We start from the raw sequence: 27,580 nt of genomic DNA, 5'->3' as shown, positions 1-27,580 counted from the left end.
CAGGATTGTTGATTCTCTGTTTGGCTTAGTTTTTCGGATCTTTGTTGTGGAGGGACGGCGTGGTGCTTCTGCCTAGACCGCCATCTTGCCGGAGTCTCCAGATTTTTATCTTTTAAAATTTTTTATCGGAAGAAGCTGAAAAAAGGTCTAAAATTGCTAAATTAAGCTAATGTATAGGATTTAGAATTGGAAATATATGTGGATAATTAAAGGATAAATTAAAAATTTGGCATTTTTTGATACAATATATTAAAAAGTGTCTACTATGTGCCAGAGACCACGCTAGGTACCTTACTGAAACCGTATTGTAATTCTTAACCCTGCCTAACGCATTCAGTTTCTTTTTCAGAAGTGAAGAATCAGTCACAGAGATAGTACATAACTTGTACAGGGTCACACAAGACCCTGACTGCCATCAAGCTAAAGACATATTCTTTTCATCTAGTTGAACTAGCTTTCTGCTATGATCAGTTATTGTTTGTATTTTACTTTTGATGTAGAAGTACATTTCCTGGTTTATATTCATCCTGTCATTTCGTTGTTGCCTTATAATTTAGAACAAGGGAAGGCGAACAACATGTAAAGCATTTAATGAGGGGTGACTTTGTGCAGCGAAGCACTGTAAGGCATTTTTGTAATGTTGCAAAATATAATCCTTAAATTTTTTTCAACTTGTTTCTTCCACAGAGGAAAATATACCTCTGGCTGGCCTGTTAAAATGCAGTGTGGATAAAATCTTCTCCATTTTGACTTGGTAGACTTTGCCCACATTTAACAGAAGAATTGTTATCATGTTATCTTGTAGAATATGCTTGTACAGTGGGCTAACTTTATTCACTAGAGGTGAGAATTTTCAGGTCCTTTTTCTGTCTTGAAGAAAAAATGCACTGGGTGTTTGTTCAGACACCATTGTGCTTGTCTCAGTGTGAGGTTCAAAATTTCCCACTTTGAGTAGATGTAAAACATTATCACAGTGCATTCCTTTTTGTAGTTCATCACTTTTGGTAGTTTTTGTACATTATTATAGTTTTAAATATATATATCTATAGATAGATGATGGTATCCTCACAACGAAAGTAATGTATTTTTACTTGGTTTATTGTCATGGGCACATTCATGTCACTGAGCATCCAAGTGGTGTGATGGAAAGTGATTAAGTCTTTCCTTCTTTCTTTCTTTTTTTTAATCAGGTGATCAGACTCTTAGAATTTGGGATATGAAGACAACAGGAGTCAGAATCGTGATTCCAGCACATCAGGCAGAAATTTTGAGCTGTGACTGGTGTAAATACAATGAGGTATAGTGTGTGGCTCTAACCTGATCTGCTGAGTTCTCCTAAGATTAAAATGTTTTAGATTTTATCTTTGTTTATGTGGACTTCGTTGGTGTTCATGGATGATTAAGTTATATTTGGTCCCTTTCATTTGTAATTAATGATTGTGAGTGACCTGCATTAGCATTAATTGGATTTAAGTGCACATAAAATGGGCAGAATGAGAAACAGAAATTTTCCAAGTTCAACAGTGCAGGCTTACTTGTTTGTTTTGGGAACCTGCTGTATAATTTATGTCATTTTTTTTTTTTCTCTTAACCCTGCCAATTTGTATCAGCTTTTGCCTTCGTTTATTTTTCACTTTGCTAGTTAGGCTACTGAACTATTTGTAACTTGATTTCTAATTTGACAGTTCATTAGTTTTTTAAAATTTTCTGTTTCATCTGTCCCTATAAGTCTAACAGAGCTTCGCTTCTGTAACATAGCAGTGTCCACGTGTAAATTTTTTGCAAAGCTTCAGTTAACCGCATAAGCAGATGAATTAGAAATAGAAATGGATTAAAAAGTGTTGATACACTTTTTATGTATCTGAAGTGGTCTATTGACTATGACAAAAAAGGTAAAACTTATGCCTTGTTTTTTCCCAATTTTAAATTAGTTAATCAAAGTTAAGAGAACATTGTATGGGCAGAGTTCTTTAAGTAAAAAGAAATAAAACAGATTAAAAGAAAACATAGTACATATTCAATAATAATATTTGACCTAAATTAAGATTTCAGCATTGATGAGTATAGTTCAAATCTCCCTCATCATAAATGAATTTTCCATATAGGAGAATTAAATTGTAGACTGTATGTTATACTTTTGGGAATTCTAAAACAGATGCCGATACATACACTTGAGGGTGGTTTAAAAAATTTTTTTTTAATCATTGAAACTTTTTATTGAGCTTATGTTTAAGCCTAACATATTTATACAATGAATTGCTGCTCTGGTTGACATGGTGTGGTTGACTGTGAACCCACCACTTGGCCCTGTGAGCCTGGAGCTCTGGGTGCACCTAGAACTCTAGATAGCAGAATTTGTAAAGCCTGACTAGATAGAGCTCACCACTATTTGCATAGGTTCTCAGATATGATTAGATATTGTATTAAGTCTTGACCCATGAGTTAGGAACAATGATTGATTTAGATTTAGAAAAACATTCAAAAATTTAATTTATACCCTTTGCTCTTTCAAATATTCCTGAATTAATAGACCTCTTTCCTTTTAATGTCTGATAAAACCTCAGAGCACGTTGAAACTTTGAAAAGAAAAACGAGCTTGTTGTTATTGTTGTTAGGTGCTGTCGAGTCAGTTCTGACCCATAGTGACCGTATATACAACAGAATGAAACACTGCCTTGTCCTGCACTATCCTCACAGTCGTTGCTGTGTTTGAACCCATTGTTGCAGCCACTATGTCACTCCGTCTCATTGAGGGTCTTCCTCTTTTTTGCTGACCCTCTACCTTACCAAGCATGATATCCTTCTCCAGGGAGTGGTCCCTCGTGATAACATGTGTAAAGTATGTGAGACAAAGTCTCACCGTCCTCACTTCTAAGGAGCATTCTGGCTGTACTTTTTCCAGGGCAGATTTATTTCTTCTTCTGGCAGTCCATGCTGTATTCAGTATTCTTCCACAGCACCGTAATTCAAATGTATCAAATCTTCTTTGGTCTTCCTTATTCGCATGCATGAGATTATTAGTCAGATGTAATTTTTAATCCCTTATGTACTTAAAACTACTAAAGGTGAGTTGGAAAATCTACTACACTGTTTGGGACTACTGCCTTATTCTGTGGTGTGGTAGTGTTCTGTCATATACATAAAGCATATTGAATTCTGTTTCTCTCAAGTCATATTAATTTTTGCTTTTTAATGTCTGTTTTGATTCCTTTGTATCCTTGTTCCACAACTTCTCAGGAATAACTCCTGAGTTCATGTTCAGTAACTACTGGAGAAATAGATACTGTTTCTAAAAGGAAAATCTAGGTACTGCTTACTTGCAAAGATGCCAAAGTTTACTTTTCTCTGAATTGTTTTCAGAATTTACTGGTAACAGGGGCAGTTGACTGTAGTTTGAGAGGCTGGGACTTGAGAAATGTGCGACAACCAGTGTTCGAACTTCTTGGCCACACCTATGCTGTTAGGAGGGTTAAAGTAAGTCTTTATCTTTTCTTTTTATACGTAGAATACGATTTTAAGTATAGAGATATTCAATGAAGCATATATAAAAGATAGTTTTAGTGTTTAGGGGTTGGGGACTGATAAATTCTCTTATGCATGTTTTTGCTACCCAATTAATGATAATAAATACATTGAAAGCTAAAATTAGGTAAAGTATTTGAATAATTATTGGCTGAGTTGGGACAGTCAGTACTCAGGGTTAAATAAGAATGTTTCCCTTATTCTGTCATTCCCAGTCTACTCTTCCTTTTAATATTATGTTTTAACTGAGTAATTTACTTTTAGTATTATTTAAAAAAAAAAAAATTGTTGCCATCAAGTCGATTCCAACTCATAGTAACCCTGTATGACAGAGTAGAACTGCCCTATAGGGTTTTTTCCAAGGTTATAATCTTTATGGAAGCAGACTGCCACATCTTTCTCTCTTTATATATACTTCATAATTTTCCATTCCGAGGGAAAGTCTCTTTACTTTTTTGAAACTGGTATAGAGAGATGGTTAATTATTTTTTTCCCTTGACACGATGAACTTTGTTGAGCTGCTCCCAAGAAATTTGCCTGGTTATAAGGTGACTTTAGTTTCTCAGCTTCTGTTTAGACAGGTTTCGCTGAGTCTCTGTGGAACACATCTTACTAAGTGACAACTCCCAGTTTCATTTTTTGTTCTTCTTGTTAAGGATAAAAGTATTATTGATCTTTTTAATAATACAATTATATGTTATATCTATTTTTAAAATTGTAAATTTCAGTTAAATTGATATTTTAAATTTTACAGACTACAGCACAACCTATGAGACACAGTAGCCTGTTTTGTTTTGCTTTTCCTTTTAGTGGTGGTCTTATGTGGACAGGTTCAAATAGTCGAAAAATGTCTTCTATGTATGTTTCAGAGTGGTTCTGAAAATGAATAGGGTAATGTAGTGAAAGTAATATGCAAACTGTAAAATGCTATACAAATGTAGCTATAATTGTGTATATAACTTTTAAAGTGCTGATAAGAAAAACATTAAAGTATAATTGCAAAGGGCAGCCTATTAAAGTTTATTTATTACTTATCTAAAAGACGTTAGTTGCCTTTAAATTTGCAGTTTTTATCCTTGATAGCATTTTTCATTTGCTATGAAATACAAATAACATAAACATTATTTTAAAGATTTTTAAATGTTTATTTTGACACCTGTAATTATAGCAGTCATAATATGTATTTATGAAATTGGTGAATTATGTAACTGTATACTTATATTATCACATATCTAAATCCCTTGTATCTCTAGGAATCTTTTTGAATAGCCAATATGAAATTATATTTAATTTTTCCAGGATAGCAAGATTTTGAGAATATTTATTGTAAATAAGCTCTAAAAAGCTTAAAGGATGGCTTTCTTTGGAGAACGTCAAAATAAATCTTTATCATATAGATGGATATTTAATGGGTTGGAATGATTTTGGCCTCAAATTAAAGATATAAGGTTCGGGAAAGCATAATTTAATTTATTATAATTTAGTGAGGGTGACCATATGAAGTGGCGTGTTGTAATTACAGCTAACCTCAAATAGTTTTTCTCTTCTCTTGTAGTTTTCACCATTTCATGTTTCTGTGCTGGCCTCTTGCTCCTATGATTTTACTGTGAGGTAAGTTTCATTGTGAAATACCAAGTAGCATTTTCATCTTTTCAACTTTTATGAAAGTTAACATGCTTATCTTACTAATATAAAAATAATCTGAGTGGGGCCCATTTAAATATTTGCCACTAGGATTAATGTTATATTTTTTCTGTTTTCATGATCTGGTCACATTTATGAGTAAATTCTTTACTATTTAAATATTAGCTGGGCAGCTCTGTTTAAAAGCCTTTTTTCCTGGCTTTTTTCAAAACCCAAGCTTGTTCCTATGGTAACATTTTCCCACTCTGTAAATTGCATAGACCAATATCTTTTAAGTTAATTTATTTTAATTCGGAAAGTTTATTCCTTCAGGTATAATTATATGAACTTTAAGGCTAAGTTTGTTATTGATGAAAAAGCAATTGGCATGAGTGTATGTATGTTTATATGTGTGTGTATCAATCCATACCTCCAATCACAGGGTTCATTCTATTTCTCTTCCTTTCCAAATTTATAATTTCTGGGTACTGTTATCTACCATATATTTATTTGCTGAACCCTAGGTGTCAGTAATTTCTAGTTAATGCATGTGATCAAAGAATACTGTTTGTAGTCTTTCTACTTTATAGAATTTACTGATATTTTGTGTAGGGGGCCTAATAAATGATGAATTTTTGTGAATATTCCATGTGCAATTGAGAAGAAGGTATATTTTTTTCTTCTCAGGGTGTAAAGGTCCATATATAACTATAAACCAAAACCAAACCAAACGCATTGGCATTGAGTTGATTCAGACTCATAGTAACCCTTTAGGACAGAGTAGAACTGCCACATAGGACTTCCAAGGCTGTAAATCTTGATGGAAGCAGACTGCCACAGCATTCTCCTTCGGTGTGGTTCATGGGGTAGAACCACTGAACTTTCAGTTAGCAGCTGAGTGCTTAAACACTGTGCCACCAAGCCTCCTTCTGTAACCATAAGATCTACTGATTCATTAGGTTGTTTAGGTCATCTATATCCTTTTTTTATTTTTGGTTCACTTAATCTGCCTTTTACTGAGTGTCATGTCAAAATATCCAATATTGGTATGCTTCTGTGTCTTCCTGTATCTCTTGTAGTTTGGGTTTTTTTAAAAAGTGGATGCTGTGTTATTTGGTAAATGGATACTTAAATATCCGTATTGTGAATTGAGGCTTTTAGCATTAAAGAGTTTCCTTCTTTGTCACAGTTAATGCTTTTTGGTTTTGATTATGCTTTTTCTCATATCAGTATCATTGCCTTGGCTTTTATATTGTTTCCATTTTCCAGGTATACCTTTTCACATACTTTTATTTTTATGCCTTCTAGTTGTATTTAGTGATAAAATGAGAAGTTCGGTAGCAAGTCTGTCATATTATTTTATGTTATTTCTACTTCGTAATAACTTGCAATATGTAACATATAGGACTTACTTATTTTGTTTCCACTCTTGTTTCCACCTCGGTCTCACATATATAACTTAATATAGTAAATGTTAATCATCAGTCTTTTTGCTGAAGTTTCTCTCCAGTTATCTCTTGGTTTGATGAAGAGATTTCCTCAAGAAGGTGTCATGGGCACAGAATTCTCATGAGCTCTTGCATGTTTAAAACTATTTTTCTATAGCCTTGATGTTTGAAGAATAGCTTAGCTGGATATAAACTCCTTGGTTCACACTTTCTTTCCTTAAGATTTTTTTAAAATGCTGCCTCGTTTTTGCCTTGCTTAGTATGTTGTTTTTGAGAATTTTGATGCCTGTCTAATCTCTTGTCTTTATGTTATTTGATCCTTTTTCATGGGAACCCTGAGGATTTTCTCCTTAGATTTACTGTGGTATGTTTCAAGTTGATCATTGTAGGTCAGTTTTCTGGGAAAAAAAAAAAAGCTATGCAGAAGCCTTTTTAAATATGTAGATTCAGGTATGATTTTTGTTATGAATTGAATTACGTCCCCCAAAAATATATGTTGTAAATTCTAACATTTGTGCCAGTAGTTATAATCCCATTTGAGAATGGATAGTCTTTGTTATGTTAATGTGGCAGGATTAGTGGAGGGCGTATCTTGAGTCAGTTCAATCTCTTTTGAGACATAAAGTGATTAAAGAAGCAAGCTAGCAAGCAGAGATGGGGGAAGACACATGCCAAGCCACATGAAGATTGCCTAGGAGCAGTATCTCATAGAAGACAAGGAACTTCCTCCAGAACCAACAGAGAGAGAAAGCCTTCCTCTAGAGGTGGCACCCTAAATTCGGACTTATCACCTCTTAAACTGTGAGAAAATTAATTTCTGTTTGTTCAAGCTACCCATTTGTGGTATTTCTGCTCTAGCAGCACTAGATAAATAAGAACTTGGTACTGGGAGTGGGGTGCTGCTCTAACAGATACTTAAAATGTGGGAAAGCAGTTTTGGAGTTTTAATGTGCCTAATAATAAAAGCCAAGATTGCCTTGAAGAGACTGTTGGTATAATTATGGACATCAAAGGCAATTCTGGTGAGGGCTCAGAAGGAAGTGAGGAGAGCTATAGAGAAAGTTTCTGTCGTCTTAGAGAATGCATATGGTGCCAGCAACAGAATCTTGCTACAAATGTGGACATTAAATGTGCTCCTGGTGAGGCTTTAAAAGAAAATGATGAACAATATGATCGGACAGTGGAGGAAGAGAGATGCTTTTATGCACTGGCAAATAACTTGTCTGAGTTATGCTCACATATGTGATGTAAGGTAGAACTTGTAAGTGACGAACTTGGATATCTTGGATTTCTAAGCAGCATTTTAAATGGGTCACATGCTTTCTCCTTGCTGCTTATAGTAAAATGTGAGAGGAAATAGATGGACTTAAAAATGAACTGTGCAAAATGAAAACAGAACTTAAAGATTTGGAAAATTCAGTTGTACAAACTAAGGACAAGTGTCCTAGAATGTTCACCAAGAATCTGGCTACACAGTCTTTTGTTAAAGAGGTTAAGCCTGTGACCAGTGGATCCAACCAACTACCACAGCAGAAAACCCATCAGCTTAGACTGAAGAGGACAGAGAAGAACAAAAGGAAAGAATGCTGCCTTCCTCTTGCAATTCTATAGGCAGGAGACAGGCCAAAGGAATTACATCTGTTTTCCTCCAAGAAAAGAAAAGGACCATCCCTGGAGCAGTTCAGAGATCAGCAGAACTGTTGGAAGGAGTACAGGAAGCAGGGCCTTCTCAGTTTCAAGGGGTGGGGCCATGGTCTCCTGGATCTCAAAGGATGGGGCCACAGCCTCCTGGGTTTCAAAGAGTCTGATCTTTGCTTACTTGGTTCTGGAGTGTGGGCTGCCGTTAAGGTATGGCAGGGGGATGGGTCACTGCCCAAAGCTGAGGGGGTAGGGCTACCATGATCAAAGGGCAGAAGAATGGGGCCTACTGGGACCAAGGGGTTGGCATAACCACCCAGATGGACTGAGAGAATGGGGCTGCCTAAAGCCAAGGGAGCAGAGTTGCCATCCCAGAGGGCTTGGAAGGCAGAACTGAAGCCCAAGGCCAAGGAGTCTCAACCCATAATCCAGAGGGCATGGCCAACACCCAGAGTTTGGAGAAGAGAGGATTATTTTCAAGGCATGAGAGCTAATGTAAATTGTTCTGCTGGGTTTTGGACTTGCTTGGTCCTATTATCCCTTCTTTCCCTCCAGTTTCTCCCATTTGTAATGGAAATGTCTACCTTGTGCCTATTCTCCCATTGTACTTTGGAAACAAGTAACTTGTAGTCTAGATTTCACAGGTTCACAAATGAAGAGGAATTTTGCCCCAGAATGTTATATACCTACATCTCACCCATTTTTTATTTAGATGATTCAGAAGATGAGGTTTTGGACTTGGTGTTGATCTAAGACTTTTGAGATGATGTGATGAGGTGGATGTGTTTTGCTTGTGGCAAGGACATGAATTTTTGGGTGCCAAAGGTGGAATGTTATGGATTGATTTGTGTCCCCCAAAAATATGTGTCATAAAACCTAACCTCTATGCCTGTGGTTATAATCCTAGTTTGGGAATGGATTGTCTGTGTTATGTTAATGAGGTGGGATTAAATATAGGGTGTATTTTGAGTCCATCTCTTTTGAGATATAAAGAGATTAAACAAGCAAGCCAGCAAGCAGAGATGGGGGAAGACACATGCCAAGCCACATGAAGATTGCCTAGGAGCAGAAGCTCAGAAGAGACAAAGACCTTCCTCCAGAGCCAACAGAGAGAGAAAGCCTTCCCCTAGAGGCAGCACCCTGAATTCAGACTTCTAGCCTTCTAAGCACTGGTGGCACAGAGGTTAAAGCAATCATCTGCTAACCAGAAGGTCAGCAGTTCGAAACCACCAGCAACTCCGTGGGAGAAAGATGTGGCAGTCTGCTTCCATAGAGATTTACAGTCTTGGAAAACTAATGGGGTCGCTATAAGTCGGAATCAACTCGATGGCCGTGGGTTGGTTTTTGGTTGGTAAGCTGTGAGAAAATAAATTTCTGTTTGTTAAAGCTACCATTTCTGTTATAGCAGCAGTAGATAACTAAGACACTTTTATTTCCAGAAATTTTTTTATTCTGATTTTAAATATTAGTTCTGATTTATTGTTTTATCTTTTGCAGGGACTCTAATTACACATGAATTGAATCTCCTTTACCTCCCATATTTCAAATGCTTGCTCTCTGACACATTTTCATTTCTTTATTTTCCTTCTCTTGGTTGTTTTCTGCTGTCTTCAGTTCCCTTATGTTTTCATGCAAATCTATTCTTCTTTTGGCACCTTGTAATTTAGTCTTCATTTCTGATTTTGCCTTTTTCTCCTATTCTTTTCTTGAATTCAGTCAACCCTTATTTCACATCTTTGTGGTTTTTTTCTACTTCTTTTGTTTTTGAATTCTTTTCATATCCCTAAATGCTTGTTTGATGATACTTAATTTAGAGTGTTGTGTTACAATTTTCTTCTATTTTGCTGTTTGCTTTTTTGAAGAATATTTTCGTCAAGTGAATTGTTTGAATTCTCATGCCTATTTTATTTTTATACTACTGTTTTATAGTAGAATCAGTATTTGATATGGCAAAACTGACTTTATGACTTTGCTTGTGTAAAATGTATTTCTATTAGGGTAATTACATTAGTGGCTTCAGAAAAAGTACATGTTCTAACTTGGTTTTCTTGACTGATATAATATAAGCAGCCAGACAAACTGGGAACTATAATCATTCTGAGCCTCCCAGGTCTCAATTAAAAGGAGACCATAACCAGGTTTTTTTTTTTTTTAATAATCTGTATAAAATAATACAGGAGTCCTGATGGCACAGTGGTTAAGCACTTGGCTGCTAACTGAAAGTTTGGTGGTTCACACTTGTACCTCTGCAGTAGAAAGACCTAGAGATCTGCTCCTATAAAGATTACAAAGATTAGAAAACCCTATGGTGTAGTTCTGCTCTGTCACATGGTGTCGCTGTGAGTCGGAATCTACTCAACAGCACTTAACAACAACAACAACATATAAAATAATGAGTGATTGTAGAGTTTCTAGCTTGGGAGCCCAAGAATAGCAACATGGCAGACAAGAAAATTTGTCTTGCCAAACTTTCCCCAGCTGGAACTGTAGAGCTAGATCATTGCCTGGAGGTTAAGGCTATAAATATGGATGTGAAAATCATTAACCTACTGATAATCCAGTCCATAAGAATGAGTAAACCCATGGGAGATAAATGTAAAGAAAAAAGACCAAAAAGATGACAGTGTTTTCAGGAGGAAATTAATGTTGGAAAGAAGGGAACATTCAAGCAGAAGCAGGAGGAGAAGATTCCAACAAGATATGTACGGCTAGTAATGTTGGATCCTCCAGATAGGTTGAGCAGGATGAAGGGTGAACTTTGAATCCTCCCTCACATAGTGTCACTTCTGGGATCAAGAGGGATTTCCAGATATAGAATCTAGCCCTTGATTTCAAAGATCTTTCTGGTGTTTGAAACTGATCACCAAAAGGCTTACCCAACTGAGATCATGCATTAATCTTGTTGATTGTCCTATTTTTAATATTCTTAACAGTTTGAATTGGATCTTTCTGACTTTTAGGTCTTATCAGTCAAGGGATATCTAAGACCCATTGACTAGCCATCACCTTAAAATCTCTCTCCATACTTTCTTTTTGGAATTACCATTATGATGTTAATCCTGTTGACCACTCCCCATTTTGTCTGTATATCAAGTATCCCCAATACCCCAGTTAGGAAATGCCTTACTTCTGTAGATGTAGATTTGGCACAGGAATATTTGTTAAGACTGGGCTTTTTAATGCGAACTGCACTACTCTAAAATCTTGTAAGTACCAAGCTTTGCTCACGAATTATCACCTATTTTGGTTTACAGTCTACTGTTCATTTTTGAGACTTAGGCTTTGCTTCTTTCGTCACCCCTGAGCAGGACTAGAGTCTGGGGATAGATGTTTTAGTACTCCTGGGAGTGAGGTGGGTTAGGTCATGGTCCTATAACCTGCTACAAGGTCAAAGGTATAATAGAACTTTATATGATGGAAAGGTCATCTATTATACTAGCAGTGGTATTTGTAAGCATTTGGAAAAAATGAGATTATAGTTAAGTAATAGGAGATGTATAAGATATAAGATTTAAAAAGACATTTGAATAAGCAATTATCCTGTGTAGCTAAGGGTAAAAATGGCTTGGGGGCAGTGTCTGACCTCCTCCAACCCACAAGAAGGAAGGAAACCCAAGATCAACAGCCCAAGGCTGATTTCTGTGAGGTGGAGGTCAGACAAGCCTTCTCTCCCCACCATCTTTACCAACTCTGACACCAACTGTCCCCCACATAGCACTCTCTACTTCTCTGCTGGGTTTGATTATTCACTGCGATGGTCACACAGAACTCAGAGACAACACTCACGATTATGGGGTTTGTTAGGGAAGTAACAGTTACAGTTCATACTCAGGAACACTCAAAATACAGTTCTTCCATCAGGATAGCCTCTTCCCAGCCATGCTCGCAAGCACGCCTCTCTTTGGCCCTCAGTCTCTGTCCAAAAGCACTCAGCTTCCTCTCTCCATGGGCTGGGAAGCCCCCTGTGCCGTCTCCTGCTGGTCTCTCCTTCCTTGGTGGTGGGCTCCTCCTCTTGCTCTGGAATTGGCTCTCTTATAAGGCAAAACTGACCAATCCCCTTGGTAGGCCACAATTACCCTATCACACAGTCACCTAGGTGGGAGTTACAAGACCGTGGCTAGAAAGGCCACGCACAAAAATAATTAATCCACCGCATTTAGAATTCAGGTTTCTTTATATATAAAGTGGAATTTATAATATCTTCCCTCATAAGCTTAAAGGATTATTTCAAGAATTCCATGAGAAGAAATAATTGAAAATGCTGTGTCAATTCATAATGAGTATTCCCAACCTTTGCCTCTGTTCTGAACCCACTCCACAACCCTATGCCCTTCACAGTCAATAAAAGTCCCTTGTTCTTCAGTGCCTTCAAGTTGGTTCTGACTCATAGTGACCCTGTATGCAAAAGAATGAAATACTGCCCGATCCTGCGCCATCCTCACAATTGTTGCTGCGTTTGAGCCCATTGTTGCAGCTACTGTGTCAATCCATCTCCTTGAATGTCTTCCTCTTTTTCACTGACCCTCTACTTTACCAAGCATGGTGTCCTTCTCCAGGGACTGGTCCCTCCTGATAACATGTCCACAGTACGTAAGACGAAGTCTCACCATCCTCGCTTCCAAGGAGCACTCTGGCTGTATTTCTTCCAAGACAAACTTGTTCGTTCTTCTGGCAGTCCATGGTATATTCATAATTCGTCACCAAAACCATAATTCACAGACATCAATTCTTTTTTGGTCTTCCTTATTCATAGTCCAGCTTTCGCATGCATATGAGGCATTGGAAATATCATGGCTTGGGTCAGGCGCACTTTAGTCCTCCAAGTCCTTCCACGTGTTTGCTTTTTAACACTTTAAACAGATCTTTTGCAGCAGATTTGCCAATGCAGTACGGCATTTGATTTCCTGACTGCGGCCTCCATGAGCATTGATTGTAGATTCAAGTAAAATGAAATCCTTGACAAATTTAATCTTTTCTCCATTTATCATGATGTTGCTTTTAGGTCCAGTTGTGAGGATTTTTGTTTTCTTTATGTTAAAGTGTTATCCATACTAAAGGCTCTAGTCCTTGAGCTTCATCAGTAAGTGCTTCAAGTCCTCTTCACTTTCAGCAAGCAAGGTTGTGTCATCTGCGTATCTCAGGTTGTTAATGAGTCTTCCACCAATCCTGATGTCACATTCTTATTCATATAGTCCAGCTTCTCATATTAGTTGCTCAGCATACAGACTGAATAAGTATGGTGAAAGGATATAACCCTGACACACACCTTTCTTGATTTTAAACCATGCAGTATACCCTTGCTCTGTTCGAACAACCGCCTCTTGGTCTAAGTATAGGTTCTGCATGAACATGATTAAGTGTTCTGGAATTCCCATTCTTCGCAGTGTTATCCATAATTTGTTATGATCCACACAGTTGAATGCCTTTGTATAGTCAGTAAAACACAGGTACACATCTTTCTGGTGTTCTCTGCTTTCAGCCAGGATCCATTTGATATCAGCAGTGATATCCCTCATTCCATGTCCTCTTCTGAATCGGACTTGAATTTATGGCAGTTATCTGTCGATGATGTACTGCTACAACCACTTTTGAATGATCATCAGCAAAATTTTACTTGCATGTGCTATTTATGATATTGTTCAATAATTTCCACATTCAGTTGGATCACCTTTGTTTGGAATGGGCACAAATATGGATCTCTTCCAGTCAGTTGGCCAGGTAGCTGTCTTCCAAATTTCTTGGCATAGATAAGTGAACAACACCTCCAGTGCTGTATCCGTTTGTTGAAACGTTTCAGTTGGTATTCTGTCAGTTCCTGGATCCCTGTTTTTCACAGTGTCTTCAGTGCAGCTTGGACTTCTTCCTTCATTACCATCAATTCTTGATCATCTGCTACCTCCTGAAATGGTTGTATGTTGACCAATTCTTTTTTGTACAATGACTCTGTGTATTCCTTCCATCATCTTTTGATGCTTCCCACGTCATTTATTATTTTCCCCGTAGAATCCTTCAATGTTACAAATCGAGGCTTGAATTTTTTCTTAAGTTCTTTCAGCTTGAGAAATGCCAGGTGTGTTCTTCCCTTTTGGTTTTCTATCTCCAGGTCTTTGCACATGTCATTATAATAATTTACTTTGTCTTCTCGAGCTGCTCTTTGAAATCTTCTGTTCAGCTCTTCCGCTTCATCATTTCCTCCTTTCGCTTTAGCTCTTCTGTGTTCAAGAGCAACTTTCAGAGGCTCTTCTGACATCAACTAACTCTTCTCCCTCATGTATTATCCATTTTCAAATCTCTACTGAATTTCTTCTCAGCCCACAACTCCTTCTTTTATCCTGTGTTTTCCTTTAACTCGGATTTTTATTTTCCCTTTACTTCTTATCCAAGTTTTTCATGTTGCCTTAAGCTTCCATTCACCAGGACCATTTTCAAGCCCTGGTGGCGCAGTGGTTAAGCGTTTGGCTGCTGACCAAAAGTTCAACAGTTTGAATCCACTAGCTGCTCCTTGAAAACCTTATGGGGCAGTTCTACTGTGTCCTGTAGGGTCGCTATGAGTCGGAATCAACTCGATGGCAACGAGTACAGTCCCAAAGTACTCTTACTTCAGAGGTTGTACCCTCCATCTCTTTAACCTGTTAAAATGCGTGTATGTCACTGATTGTTTAAACAGAGTTGATTTTATTGAAAAGATTTTTATAATTTTGTTGTGAAGTGATTTGGCAGTGAGTGACGTATTCATGATTGATGGTGATTTCTTGGCAATCATCATATTTATTCAGGAATTCTTGTGAAGTAGAAAATCTAAGGTATAAATTGGTATTCAGAGAAATTTCATTCCAAATGAATACAGTTTTATCAATTAATAATTTATACACATTTAATTAAAAATTAACTTTAAATCTTAGCTCTCCAGCATTTTTGTAAACCCTTGAAAGCTTGTAGGCTTATGGCCCTTTGTCTGTTCACTCCTAAACCTGCAAACTGGCTGCAACCCCCACCTCTCTACTAAAATTACTCCGGTAAAAGCCACTAGTGACCTCTGTAATACCAAATCCCACCCACTTGTCTGCACTTTGCATACTGGACCTTTCTGCCTTATTTTACACTATTGATCAATCCTTCCTTCTTGAAACTCCCTATTCCAGGTATTCCATGTTCTTTTCTTTTTGCTTTTCCTCCTTTTTCTCTGACCCTTCCTTTTTGGACTTCATCATTGGATCTGCTCCTCTGTCCTTTAGACTTAATAATCTACTTTTGGCATGTTGTTGTTCGTTGTTGTCGAGTTGATTCTGACTCATGACGACCACGTGTGCAGAGTAGAACTGCTTCATATGGTTTTTTTCGAAGGCACTTCTGGGTGGGTTCAGACCGCCAGCCTTTCGACTAATAGTCCAGCACTTAACTGTTTGTTCTGCCTAAGGACTTTTTATTCTGTATGCTTCTTGGGCATTGTTGTTCACTGAAAGTGATCTCTCTTGAGAGCTTTAGACCTGCTTATTCAGCTGTATGCCAGACATAGGCACCTGAGTGTCCAAACAGACACTTCAAACGAAATATAACCAGAACCAAATTCTCTATTATTTCTATCCTTCCCCTGCTAATCTTGCTTTTTTATCTACGTTATATGTCTCCATTAATGGGAACGGTATTTCTAGTCAAACAGGTTTGAAACCTGGAATTCCTTTTTTTTCCCGTAAAATAACCAAAAAAACCCAAACTCATTGCCATCGAGTCAGCTCCAACCCATAGCGACCCTATAGGACAGAGTAGAACTGCCACATAGGGTTTCTAAGGCTGTAATCTTTACGGAAGCAGACTGCCACACCTCTTTCCCGTGGAACAGCTAGCTGGTGGGTTTGAGCTGCCAGCTTTTCAGTTAGCAGCCAAACATTTTAACCACTGAGCTACCAGGACTCCTTTCTTATAAAATAGGGCAAACATTTTCCCTATATAACTTGGAGTAAAAAACCTTAAACCAAATTGCTTTACAGACAGTATATATAAGCAACATCATTTTTTTTTCCAGAAATAGAATTTTAATTTTTACATACATTGTAGGTACAAAATTACTGTTTTGCTTCCAAACTAAATGTAACTGGAGGCTATTAATTGTATATTCCAGTATAGGCTTATCCAGGTCTTTCTTATACAAAAGAAAATAAATTGGAAAAAAAAAAATTTGTAAAAGGTTTTTTGGGGAGATATATGTTTTTTAATATATACATATTTGTAACTCTTTCTCCACATTGTAATAAGTAAAGATAAGACTTTAATAGCACTAATAATGCCTTGTGTAAGTAAGTCTCTCATTTTGTGTGCGGTGATTGGAGAGGTCAGAAAAGATTCCTTTTCAGTAGATTTTTACCCCATGTGATGTGAGTTAAATTAAATTTATCCTCTAAAGAATTTTCAATCTAATTAGATTGACATTTTTAGTGCTAGAAAAATAGATAGATAAGAAATGTGGATGAATGTGAGCTCCTATGCAGCTTCAAATGATCATTTTACCTCATCTTTTAAGATTATTGTTTTTAAGTTCAAGGCATTACCACAGAGAATTCACACTGCCTGGAACAGCCTCTCTGTTTGGAACAGTCTTATCGTCCTGATTGTGTCTTTTTTCTTTTTTAATGTTCTAGCTCGTATCACCTCCTTAGAAGGATTTCCCTAACCACTCTTCTTAAATAGTTCCTTCTCTCATACACCGAGGAGCCCTGGTGGCCTAGTGGTTAAGCGCTCAGCTGCCTACTGAAAGGTCGGCTGTTCAAACCCACTACCTGCTCCACGGGAGAAAGATGTGGCAGTCTACTTCTGTAAAGATTAGAGCCTTGGAAACCCTATGGGGCAGTTCTACTCTGTCCTGCAGGGTCGCTGTGAGTCCAAATTGACTCAACGGCAGTGGGCAGTGGGGATAGATGAATGTTATCACTGTAGATTTTAGTATATTAATTTTATCCTGATATAGTCTTAACCAACAGATAAGGAAAAACAAAAAGGTGTGAAGCTCAAAAAGATTTATCAGTAAATTGCATGTTACAATTGATTGTAAAATAAATGAATAAAAATGTCTATCTGTAACTTTAGCTACCCATTGCCATCAAGTCGATTCCAACTCATAGTGACCCTATAGGACCGTCCCATAGGATTTCCAAGGAGCAGCTGGTAGATTTGAACTGCCGTCCCTTTGGTTAGCAGCTGATCTCTTAACCAGTCCGCCTCTAAGGCAACATCATGATAAACAGAGAAAAGATTGAAGTTGTCAAGGATTTCATTTTACTTGGATTCACAATCAACACCCATGGAAACAGCAGTTAAGAAATCAGTCGACGCGTTGCATTGGGCAAATCTGCTGCAAAAGACCTCTTTAAAGTGTTAAAAAGCAACGCTGTCACCTTGAAGACTAAGGTACACCTGACCCAAGCCATGGTATTTTCAGTCGCCTCATGAGATGCATGTGAAAGCTGGGTAATAAATAAGGAAGACCGAAGAAGAATTGATGCCTTTGAATTATGGTGTTGGCATAGAATATTGAATATACCATGGACTGCCAAAAGAACGAACAAATCTGTTTTGGAGGAGGTACAAGCAGAATGTTCCTTAGAAGCAAGGATGGCAAGACTTATGTTTCACATACTTTGGACGTGTTATCAGGAGGGGTCAGTCCCTGGAGAAAGACATCATACTTGGTAAAGTAGAAGGTTAGCCAATAAGAGGAAGACCCTCAATGAGATGGATTTACCCAGTGGCTGCAACAGTGGGCTCAAGCATAGCAACGATTGTGAAGATGGCGCAAGACTGGGCAGTGTTTTGTTCTGTTATACATGGGGTTGCTATGAGTCAAAACCAACTTGGTGGCACCTACCAACAACAGCTAGTTTAGCTAACAATCATGACACCAATTCAATGGTTACAAAATTGTCAAATGGTAAAATTCTACAGTCAAGTCTGTACTGACTTAAATACAAAAGAACAGCAAGTATTCTCCTTGGAAAATACCATTTTTTTCATCCCAATAGGACTTTCTACTTCAAATTCAGTTTTATTAATGACTGCTTCAAACGTAAATTGAAAAACCATGTTTAAATACAATTGCTTGCAAGCTTTTATAGTCAAAGTGACCAAGAGGTGTCACAATTTTTCATAACATTTAAATCATGAGCTGGCACAATCGTCACACTCTTCAGAGTTGGGCATATATGGATCATAACTGAGTGACCTCTTATACTTCAACCAATTGTAATATTTTTTCTTAAATTTTTATATATTATGTACATATTTATTAAAAAGTTATTTGTTAGGGAGGTTGCATGGTATACTGAAAGAGATATAGTTTAGAGTCCTGGGGTTGCCATTACTAGCTGTTGTTATATTTAATCTTTTATAAAAAGTCACGTAACCTCCCTTAGCCTTTGTTTCCTCAGTCATAAAATGTATTGTTATATGGCTGGCTTATAGTAGGCACTCAATAAATTTTAGTTTTCTTCCATTTTTCACTCCCTTATGTTTTCCTCAAACTTTGTATTTAGTATCATATTAAACCATACAATTAAACTCATATTTCTAATCAAAATTGCTAAAAACCAGCAAAATCACAGAAAGACACTCTAGTCGTGATGTCTGCAATTCATATTTAAATGGTTCAGCAAAAACCGTCTTGTATATGTTAATGTGTAAAAAGAGATAAAGCAAATGTGGCAAAATTTTCACAATTGGTGAATCTAGATGAAGGGTATATGAGTATTCCGTATATTATTCTTAGAATTTTTCTGTGGGTTGGATATTTTCAAAATAAAAAAGTAAATGTGTGTACTTGTAAAAATAAGACACTGAGAATGTTTATTACTAATACCTTCTTCTAAATGCGATATTTAATGGTATTAGTTTAATTGTAAAATAAGATAAACAGCTTCATGTAGATTCTATAAGTGGGAAAATGATCTTTAGTTGGATTGAAGTAAACTTAGAATCTTAACAAAGCAGCAGATACAGAAATACCTTTTGTCTTTGTCACATTTACTCTCATGGGATTTGTCTTTATATAGTAAGTGTCTTAACTTTGGTGTGGTTGATGGGCTTTTTTGATCCTTATGTTTATTAACACAGAGATTTCCACGGGCAGATACTTCTCTTTCTTCCCCTTCCCCGTAAAAAAGGTCAGCCAAAGTAAACAGATAGTAGAACTGAATATGTACTCTGTCTCATAAACCTTTCATTTCAACTTTACCTAGTCCCCCTTACCCACAAAAAAAGGTCAGTCAAAGTAAATAGATGAGAAATGCAGGTGAACGTGAGCGCCTCTGTAGCTTCAAATGATCATTTTACCGCATCTTTTAAGATCTTTGATTTTAAGTCCTCTCATCTGTTTATCAAACCATAAGAAATTCTGTGGCGCTAATTGTTAAAATCTGTAGGAGCTGTGAGTGAATTCTTAAAATGATCAAAGATTTGTTTAATGTTTTCTTCCTTTTAGATTATCTTAGATATAAATGTCTTTGTGACCCTATCACGTTTTTTGATTTGTAGCAGAGGTTCACCAAACTTTACCACTGATATTAGGAAAATATGTCAATGTAGTAGTCTTTGGTTTCTTTTGTAAAAATGAGAATATTTGCATTCACTTATTTGCTTAATTCTTATAAGGATACTGTAGTACTGAATATATTTTGTGTATGAATAAACCACATTGCCTGATTATAGTGTAAACCAGTTGCCTTTGAGTAGATTCTGACTCTGGTGACACCTTATTTGTCAGAGTAGAACTGTGCTCCATAGAGTTTTTAATGGCTGGTTTTTCAGAAGCAGATCATCAGGCCTTCTGAGGGGTCTCTGAGTGAACTTGAAACTCTAACCTTTCAGTTAGTAGCCAAGTAGGATAACCAGTGAAGGACTAGCCTATTTCACTGTTTTGTCCCTATTGCCTTGGATGTGGATATGCTAAGTAGATGTTTATAAATACATGTGAGTTTAAATTTTATGGTACCTGTTAGTCACTTTGACTGTAAAAGCCTGCAAACAATTGTATTTAAATATAGTTTTTTGCTTTATGCTTGAAACAATCATTAATAAAACTGAATTGAAGTGAAAAGTGTTGGGATGAGAAAAATGTCATTTTCCAAGGAGAACACTTGCTGTTCTATTGTGTTTAAGTTTGTACAGACTAGATTGTAGAATTTTACCATTTGACAATTTTTGAACCATTGTATCGGTGTCCTGATTGTTAGCTAAAGTTATAGATAGATATTTTTATTTTATTTTTTATAATTGTAATATGCAATTTACTGGTAAATCTCTTTGAGCTTCACATGTCTTTTTATTTTTCCTTATCTATTGGTTAAGATATTCGTATATGTAAACAATAACTTCCAAGTTTGTTGATTTGTCGTAGATATGTTCCCAGTTTTTTTCTATGTCCCAAAAGAGTTTTTCTATTCGACTTGTTTAAATTATAAAAATCTGTGTTAATTATTGTCATCCTGCAAAGATCTTTTCATGGAGATGAATTTTGTAAGCTTAATTTTGTAAGTTAAATGCCAAGTGAAAAATGAAAATAATTTTCTATAAAGTAAAACAACATACATTAATTAGAAAGATACTTGTAAGATTTTTTTTATTTTAAATGCTTTGATTTATAACTGCAGAACATTTTTGAAATTACCTAATTCCAACATTTTTCTTTAATAATCAAATCAAATTTGAATCTAATTCATAACCGAATGCAAGCACATGAAGAAGCAGACAGATCTAAAAGAATGAGGAATGTTAAGCCTTAGCTTGATGCAGTATAAGTCAGTGCTTTGAACTTTGAATTGTGCTAATTAGACCTAACAGAAAATTTATGGATTTTGTCAGTTAATTTGCATTATAATTTTTTAAAAATTCTGTTGTGCAGTTTCAGTAGGGCAACTGAGTAGATTTTATTGTATATGTTTGTGCATTTTTTTATGTAGATGTTGCTTTACCTTATCTTCCATAATAGGAAGTCAAAAGAAAATATCTAAAAGTGAAAAAAAAGTTAATGAATTCTTTGACCATATTATTGAGAAATATAGAGTAAAATATCAGAAGAAACGACTAAAAGAATTTAAGGTGATTGCTGCTGAGGTACAGGATTGAGAGTTTGTGGTAGGCGGCTGTTTTTTTTTTTTTTTTAAATAAGCCTTTAAGAATTAGTTGACTCTAATCTGTGCAATTATCATTTTTAAGAAGAAGTTAGTCAAGCGGAACATCTTGCCCACCACTCAGTCTTTCCCCTCAGTTATCTGGACACATAGTAAGCCTATTTATTGAGATCATCTGGGTACGTCCAGTCAGCTGGAGGTAGTTTACCCTAAGAGTCCAGGGACTGATAAATAATCTGCCCTTGAGGTCTGTCCGGCGACCTCAATCTAAAATATAGCAACACTAAATATTCTAAAACTGAATTCTTAGAGATTTGACTTGATGGAGTGAACCACGAAGAGAATTTTAATCTATTTTCATCTTTAAAAAAATTCAGCAGAGTCCGTTATCTTTCTCTGCTATATCATTTAGGGTGTGTGTGTGTGTGTGTAACAGAAACCATCTTGAGCTAGCTTAAATAGAAAAGGGGGGATGTTTCTCAGGATATGGGGTCCCTCAGAGCCCAAGGACAGGAATGCAGCAGGAAGGTACTGGAACTCCTCTACTCCAAAGGCCTGCTTCATCATTCCTTCTTTTTCTGCAGACTGATTTTTTTTTCTTTTCTTTTCCCCCCAAGCTTTCATGTCCAGTCACCAGAAAAGAAGTAGGATCAGTCATTCTGCTGTGTCTCTGTTTTTCTCTTTCCATGTTAGTCTGTGTCTGTCTCCTCTCCCTTTCCCTCTCATCTCCCATCACTGTATTCATCCTCTGCTGAACAGAGAATTGTTAAATAAAGGATATCATTGTAAACAGTGCAGACATTCCATAATCTGACAACCCAGTGGGTTTATTCACAAATGCTTAGCTGCTTGTTGATGTTATTAATTGGTATCAAGTCAGTTGCAACTTATGCAACCCCATGTGTGCAGAGTAGAAAGTGCTCCATAGGGTCAAGATTGTGACCTTTCAAAAGCAGATCACCAGGCAGGTCTTCAAAGGCACCTCTAGGTGAGTTTGAACTGCAACCTTTTGGCTAATAGTCCAGTACTTAACCATTTGTGCAACCCAGGGGCTCCTGCTTAGCTGCAGAGATGAGGAAATTAAGTGTTTCATGGTGATGTATCTAATAAATGACCAAAGCACGGGCAATGATTTCCGACAGTTAAGTGTGGACCAGAGTTCTGCTCACATTATCCATCTATATTCTTGTGAAATGCTCTTTTGTTCTAGCTAACCACATATTGGTCCAGTTACAGTCAAATGTATACAGACTATTCTTAACCCTGAGGTATTAATACTATTTCATTAGTAGATAGAGTTCTTCCAATTTTGTTTATTTTTTAGTTTGGAACTTTATTGCAAAATTATTTCCTGGTTCTTCAGTTTGTACCAGTAAGCAATAAACCAACCCTGTCGGCGTTTTTTTGGGTTTTGTTTTTTCTCTCCTCTTGTTGAGATGTGGCATTCTTCAGAAAGTCATCCTGCATCCATGTGGATCACAGCCATAAATACCCTCAGAGCAAGCCTTGCATCAGCCTAATGATTTTCTTCAATTTGTCAAAGTACTCTAGACTGGTATGGTGCCTGGTGTTAATGTTTATCATGATGAAGTAGAATCAGCCCCTCTAAAATACTAATCTGATTAAAGTTTTAATTGAAATATTATAATTAATTCATTAATTCATTTTGATAGAGAATCATAGGTCTAAATTTTTATCATATTCAACCTTGAAAGTTGTAAATATGGTATGGTTTCTGGATATTTGTGATTGAGTCATCTCTGGAAATTATTCAGTACGTTCACTGGGTGGCACAAAACGCTAGGTGGCTGCTAACCGGAAGCTTGGTGGTTCGAACCCACTCAGCAGCTCTGCAGGGGAAAGACCTGTTGATCTGCTTCCATAAAGATTACAGCCAAGAAAACCTTATGGGGCAGTTCTATTCTGTCACATGGAGTTGCTATGCGTCGAAAATGACTCAACGGCATCCAGCAACAGTTAGCAGGCATCTAATATTTTTCTGTTTTAAAGTTTATTTTTATTACTAGTCCCGAAAAACAAATTTAACCCCCCAATCCGACCATACAAACAAATGAAAGCTTGAGAGTTGACACTCAATAAATATGTTTGAGTGAATGAATGAAAGTTTAGCTATTTATAAAATTGTTTTGCTGGCCTATAATTTCTATTTTTTAATCTCCTCCAAGAGAGATACAGACAATAAAATAATAAGCCCATGATTCCATGTGTTCTACTCAAGAGGATTCACTGCAAAACATGGGAGCCTGTGGGCTTACAAATAAGAGCTGATCAACCAAGTCATACATACATTGGAAGAGACAGTAAGGTAGCTGAGAGGATGCAGCAAGTGCTTATAAAAAATATATTAGAGGGAGAGGAAAATTTCTAAATTCCTTGCCATGGGAGTTCAGATCTATTCTGGCTCATAATTTCCCTAGGGAATTAATTTTGAATGTAAATTGGCAGATTAATGGACTCCTGGCATGAGCTTTGGCTTATAGAGTTTTCTGTATAAGTTGAGAAGTTTGAGGGAAGCCTGATTTGGTCCAGGCCCATTTCAGCTTCAGGGTGTCAATGAGAGCTACCACAAGAATCCCAGATCTTGCCCACCCATACTCCAGATTGCTAGTGATGTCAATAGAGTCTGCTTTGGGGCTGCCATTTATTAGCTGTATCACCATGGATTGCTTACTTTCTTTGAACTTCTCCTCATCTCTGAAATACGAATTGTAGCCATTGTATCTACCTTGATACAGTCAAGAAATCAAATGATGTATTGCATTGGGAAAATCTGCAGCAAAAGACCTCTTTAAAGTGTTAAAAACGAAAAATGTCATTTTGATGACTAAGGTGTGCATGACTCAAGCCATGGTCTTTTCAAATGCATATGAAGCTGGACACTGAAAAAGGAAGAGTGAAGAAGAATTGATGCATTTGAATTGTGGTATTGGTGAAAAAGACTGAATATACCATGGACTGTCCAACGAACAAATAAGTCTTAGAAGAAGTACAACCAGGATGCTTCTTAGAAGTGAGGTTGGAGAGACTCTGTCTTGCATACTTTGAACACATCATCAGAAAAGACCAATCGCTAGAAAAGGACACCCTGTTTGGTAAAGCAGAGGGTCTTTGAAAACAAGGGAAACCCTCCATCGGATGGATTGATGCAGTAGGTGCAACAATGGGCTCAGACATACCAACAATTGTAAGGATGGTGCATGACCAGGCAGTGTTTCATTAGGTTATACATAAGGTTGCCATGAGAGCCGACTTGACGGCAACTAACAACAGACCTACCTTGAAGAGTTTTTGTGATGACCAAAAGCAGTGTACGATAATGTGAAAGCACTGTGCTGCGAAGTGTTATAAGTCTTTCTTGCTGAGGACAAATTGTATAAAATGGAAAACTCAGTTTCGGATCATGTTTATTCTTTATTATGGGGAAGCTGGAGCTAACACTGACACTGTTGTGTTACGTTTAAGCAATAATATAGAAGATAGCAGCCTTTTATATCTAGTGTGCTGAGTTAATCAAATTATGTAAAATAACAGTGTTACTTTTCCTGTGAATATCTTTGCCTACCCTTTGACTCTAATATATTTGACCCTCTCTTGCCAAAGTTTTACCATCACTAGTGGTTAGAGCCACAGTGTATTAGTAAATTCCTATCAGTGACAATTATCTAGATCAATGGATCTCAGAATGCGGTACTGGACCATCAGCATCACCTGAGAACTTGTTTTTAAGTGCAGATTCTTGAGCCCCATCCCAGACATCCTGAATCCATTTTTAACAAGCCCTCCAGATGATTCAGATACAGACTTAAATTTGAGAATCACTAGTCTAGATCAAAGGAGCGCTGGTGGTGCAGCGGTTAAAGTGATCGGCTGCTAACCGAAAGATCGACAGTTCAAAACCACCAGTGACTCCACAGGAGAAAGATGTGGCAGTCTGCTTCCTTTACAGCCTTGGAAACCCTATGGGGTTGCTATGAGTTGGAATCAACTTGACAGCAATGGGATTTGTTGGTCTAGATCAGTGATTCTCGGTTAATGGAGAATTTCCCTCCACGCCCCGCCCCCACCCCAATTCAGAGGCTCTCAACCTTGATGGCATATTATAATCACCTGGAGAACCTTTGAACTTCCTAATGTCCATGCCATACCCCAGGCCAATTAAATCAGAATCTCTAGGGGTGGAACTCACACCTAACTATTTTTTTAAGCTTCTGAGTTGATTCCAGCATAGTAAGGTTGAGAACAAGGTTGACTTTTTCCCTCCCCTCTCCTACTTTCTGCCTGAAATCACTATTGTTTTTAGTGGTAATTTACCAGATCTGCATTTATGGAGATAAGGTTGAAAAGCTCTGCTCTAGATGGTGGTTCCCTAACCTAATTGGGTAGGTATCAACATTCCTTGAGGAGAGATTTCTGAGTACTACTTAGATCTACTCAATCAGAATTTTCAGTTGCAAGGCCAAGGGATGTATATTTTCTGAACATCTCATATAATGAGTCCTTGGTCTGTCATTTGGGAAGCAGTTCTATAGGTGATGAAAAATTTCCTTATTCGTGAGGTAGGCTTTTGTTTTTTGTTTATCTTGTCCTCAATATTGTCAGTTTACTCATTTGTTTGTTCGTTCATTCATTCATTCATTCATTCATCCATGAACCATTCCTTGGGTGCCTTTGTGTCAGACACCTTTATACATGAAAGACATACAAAGAAAAATACAGGATATTATCCCTGAATTCAAGGAGCTTAGTGCCTTTTAGCGGAAGATCTTTAAATGAATACATGCGTGGAAGAAGTGTTGTACCAAAACCCAACCATAAGTCGAGAACACGATAGGAAAAGGAAGAACTTTAAAAAATATGTTCAACCTTCATCGGAAACCCTGGTGGCATAGTGGTTAAGTGCTGTGGCTGCTAACCAAAAGATTGACAGTTCAGATCCACCAGGCGCTCCTTGGAGACTCTATGGGGCAGTTCTTCTCTGTCCTATAGGGTCACTTTAGGGTCGCTATGAGTCGAAATTGACTGTACGGCAACGAGTTTGGTTTTTGGTTTTGGCTGAATTCATCTGTTGGCTAAATTTCAAAAGTGCTAGTATAAAGTTTCAACTTACATTTTAGTTAAGCAAAAAAAAAAATAATTTCTGCTTAATATTCGAAAGAGTTTTGATGTTTTATTTAATACAGGGCTGTATACTTGCTTTGTTAAAAAATTGTGGAGTCAGAGGCAAAAAATAACTCAACCAAGACATTGTATTATGGTTATTTTTTTCTCTCTTCATCTCCAATTTAAATGAAAAATGTTCCTACAGTTATGTAATATTTCCAATCATTGGAGTCGTGTCCAGTATATTTACTTCTTACGAGAGAGCTTAAATAGTTAGTGATTTCATCAGCTAAGAGACAAAAAGGCACCAAGTAGTATATATGCTGGACCAAAACAAACATTTCACTTAAAAGTAATGTGCCTATTTGATTATTTAGTGATATATGTAGACTGACTTCTCCCTGTTATAAAGGAGCCCAGTTTACTTGTGTGATAGGTTTATGAAGGCCCCTGTATATATATAACTTATATAGCCCTTTGGTCCAGAAGAAGGCTGAAGGAGATGCTTTCTTGCCTGCTTCCTTAATTGCAAACGTGCAAAAAGCCTAGAGAAAGTCCCCCTTTCCTCCCGTCATCTCCTCCTGACAACTTACCCCTCCCTGGTGCAACCTGGATGAGGAGACAGAAAAATTTTATAAGTGTTTACATCAAACTGTTAACAATGGTTGGTGGAGAGTGGGAATGAGGAAAAAAATACATACATACTTTTGTAATTAAAAAAGCCACTAGTGATGAAAAATAAATTATGGCTTGTAGATATATTGCTTAGCTTTTGGTTCTTTTAAATTATTTAGCTTGTGTAATTTACTTTGATATCTTTTGATAAGATATTTTAGTTTACTGAAAATTATTATTATTTTTTTTTTGGTTTTAATGAAGAGAGGTTTATTTCCTCATAGTCAAAGTAGGCTAAAAGTCCAAATTCAGGGCATCAGCTCCAGGGGAAGGCTTTTTCTCTCTGTCGACCTTCTTCTCTTCAGTGTTCCCCCAGACTCGGAGCTTCTCTGCGCAGGGACCCCGGTCCAAAGGACGCGCTCTGCTCCCGGCGCTGCTTTCTTGATGGTATGAGGTCCCCCTGTCTCACTGCTCACTTCTGTCTTTTATATCTCAAGA

The 27,580-nt window shown here is 37.0% G+C and overlaps 1 protein-coding gene across 2 annotated transcripts in view; it reads left to right on the top strand.

Annotated features, from left to right (window-relative positions):
* Window positions 1–27,580, top strand: part of PEX7 (peroxisomal biogenesis factor 7) — a 137,026-nt gene that overhangs the window by 65,763 nt on the left and 43,683 nt on the right. For both annotated transcript variants that reach the window (XM_012554972.2, XM_023729835.1), the window contains 3 exons: window positions 1,191–1,297; window positions 3,361–3,474; window positions 5,078–5,133. In XM_012554972.2, the coding sequence (XP_012410426.1) occupies window positions 1,191–1,297; window positions 3,361–3,474; window positions 5,078–5,133 (277 nt within the window). The remainder of the gene's footprint in view (window positions 1–1,190; window positions 1,298–3,360; window positions 3,475–5,077; window positions 5,134–27,580) is intronic.

This window comes from Trichechus manatus, unplaced genomic scaffold (assembly GCF_000243295.1).
Source record: "Trichechus manatus latirostris isolate Lorelei unplaced genomic scaffold, TriManLat1.0 scaffold00002, whole genome shotgun sequence".
NCBI classification, from domain to species: Eukaryota; Metazoa; Chordata; class Mammalia; order Sirenia; family Trichechidae; genus Trichechus; species Trichechus manatus.
Note: the sequence above shows the minus strand (reverse complement) of the source record. Positions and strands in the feature narration are given on the sequence as shown.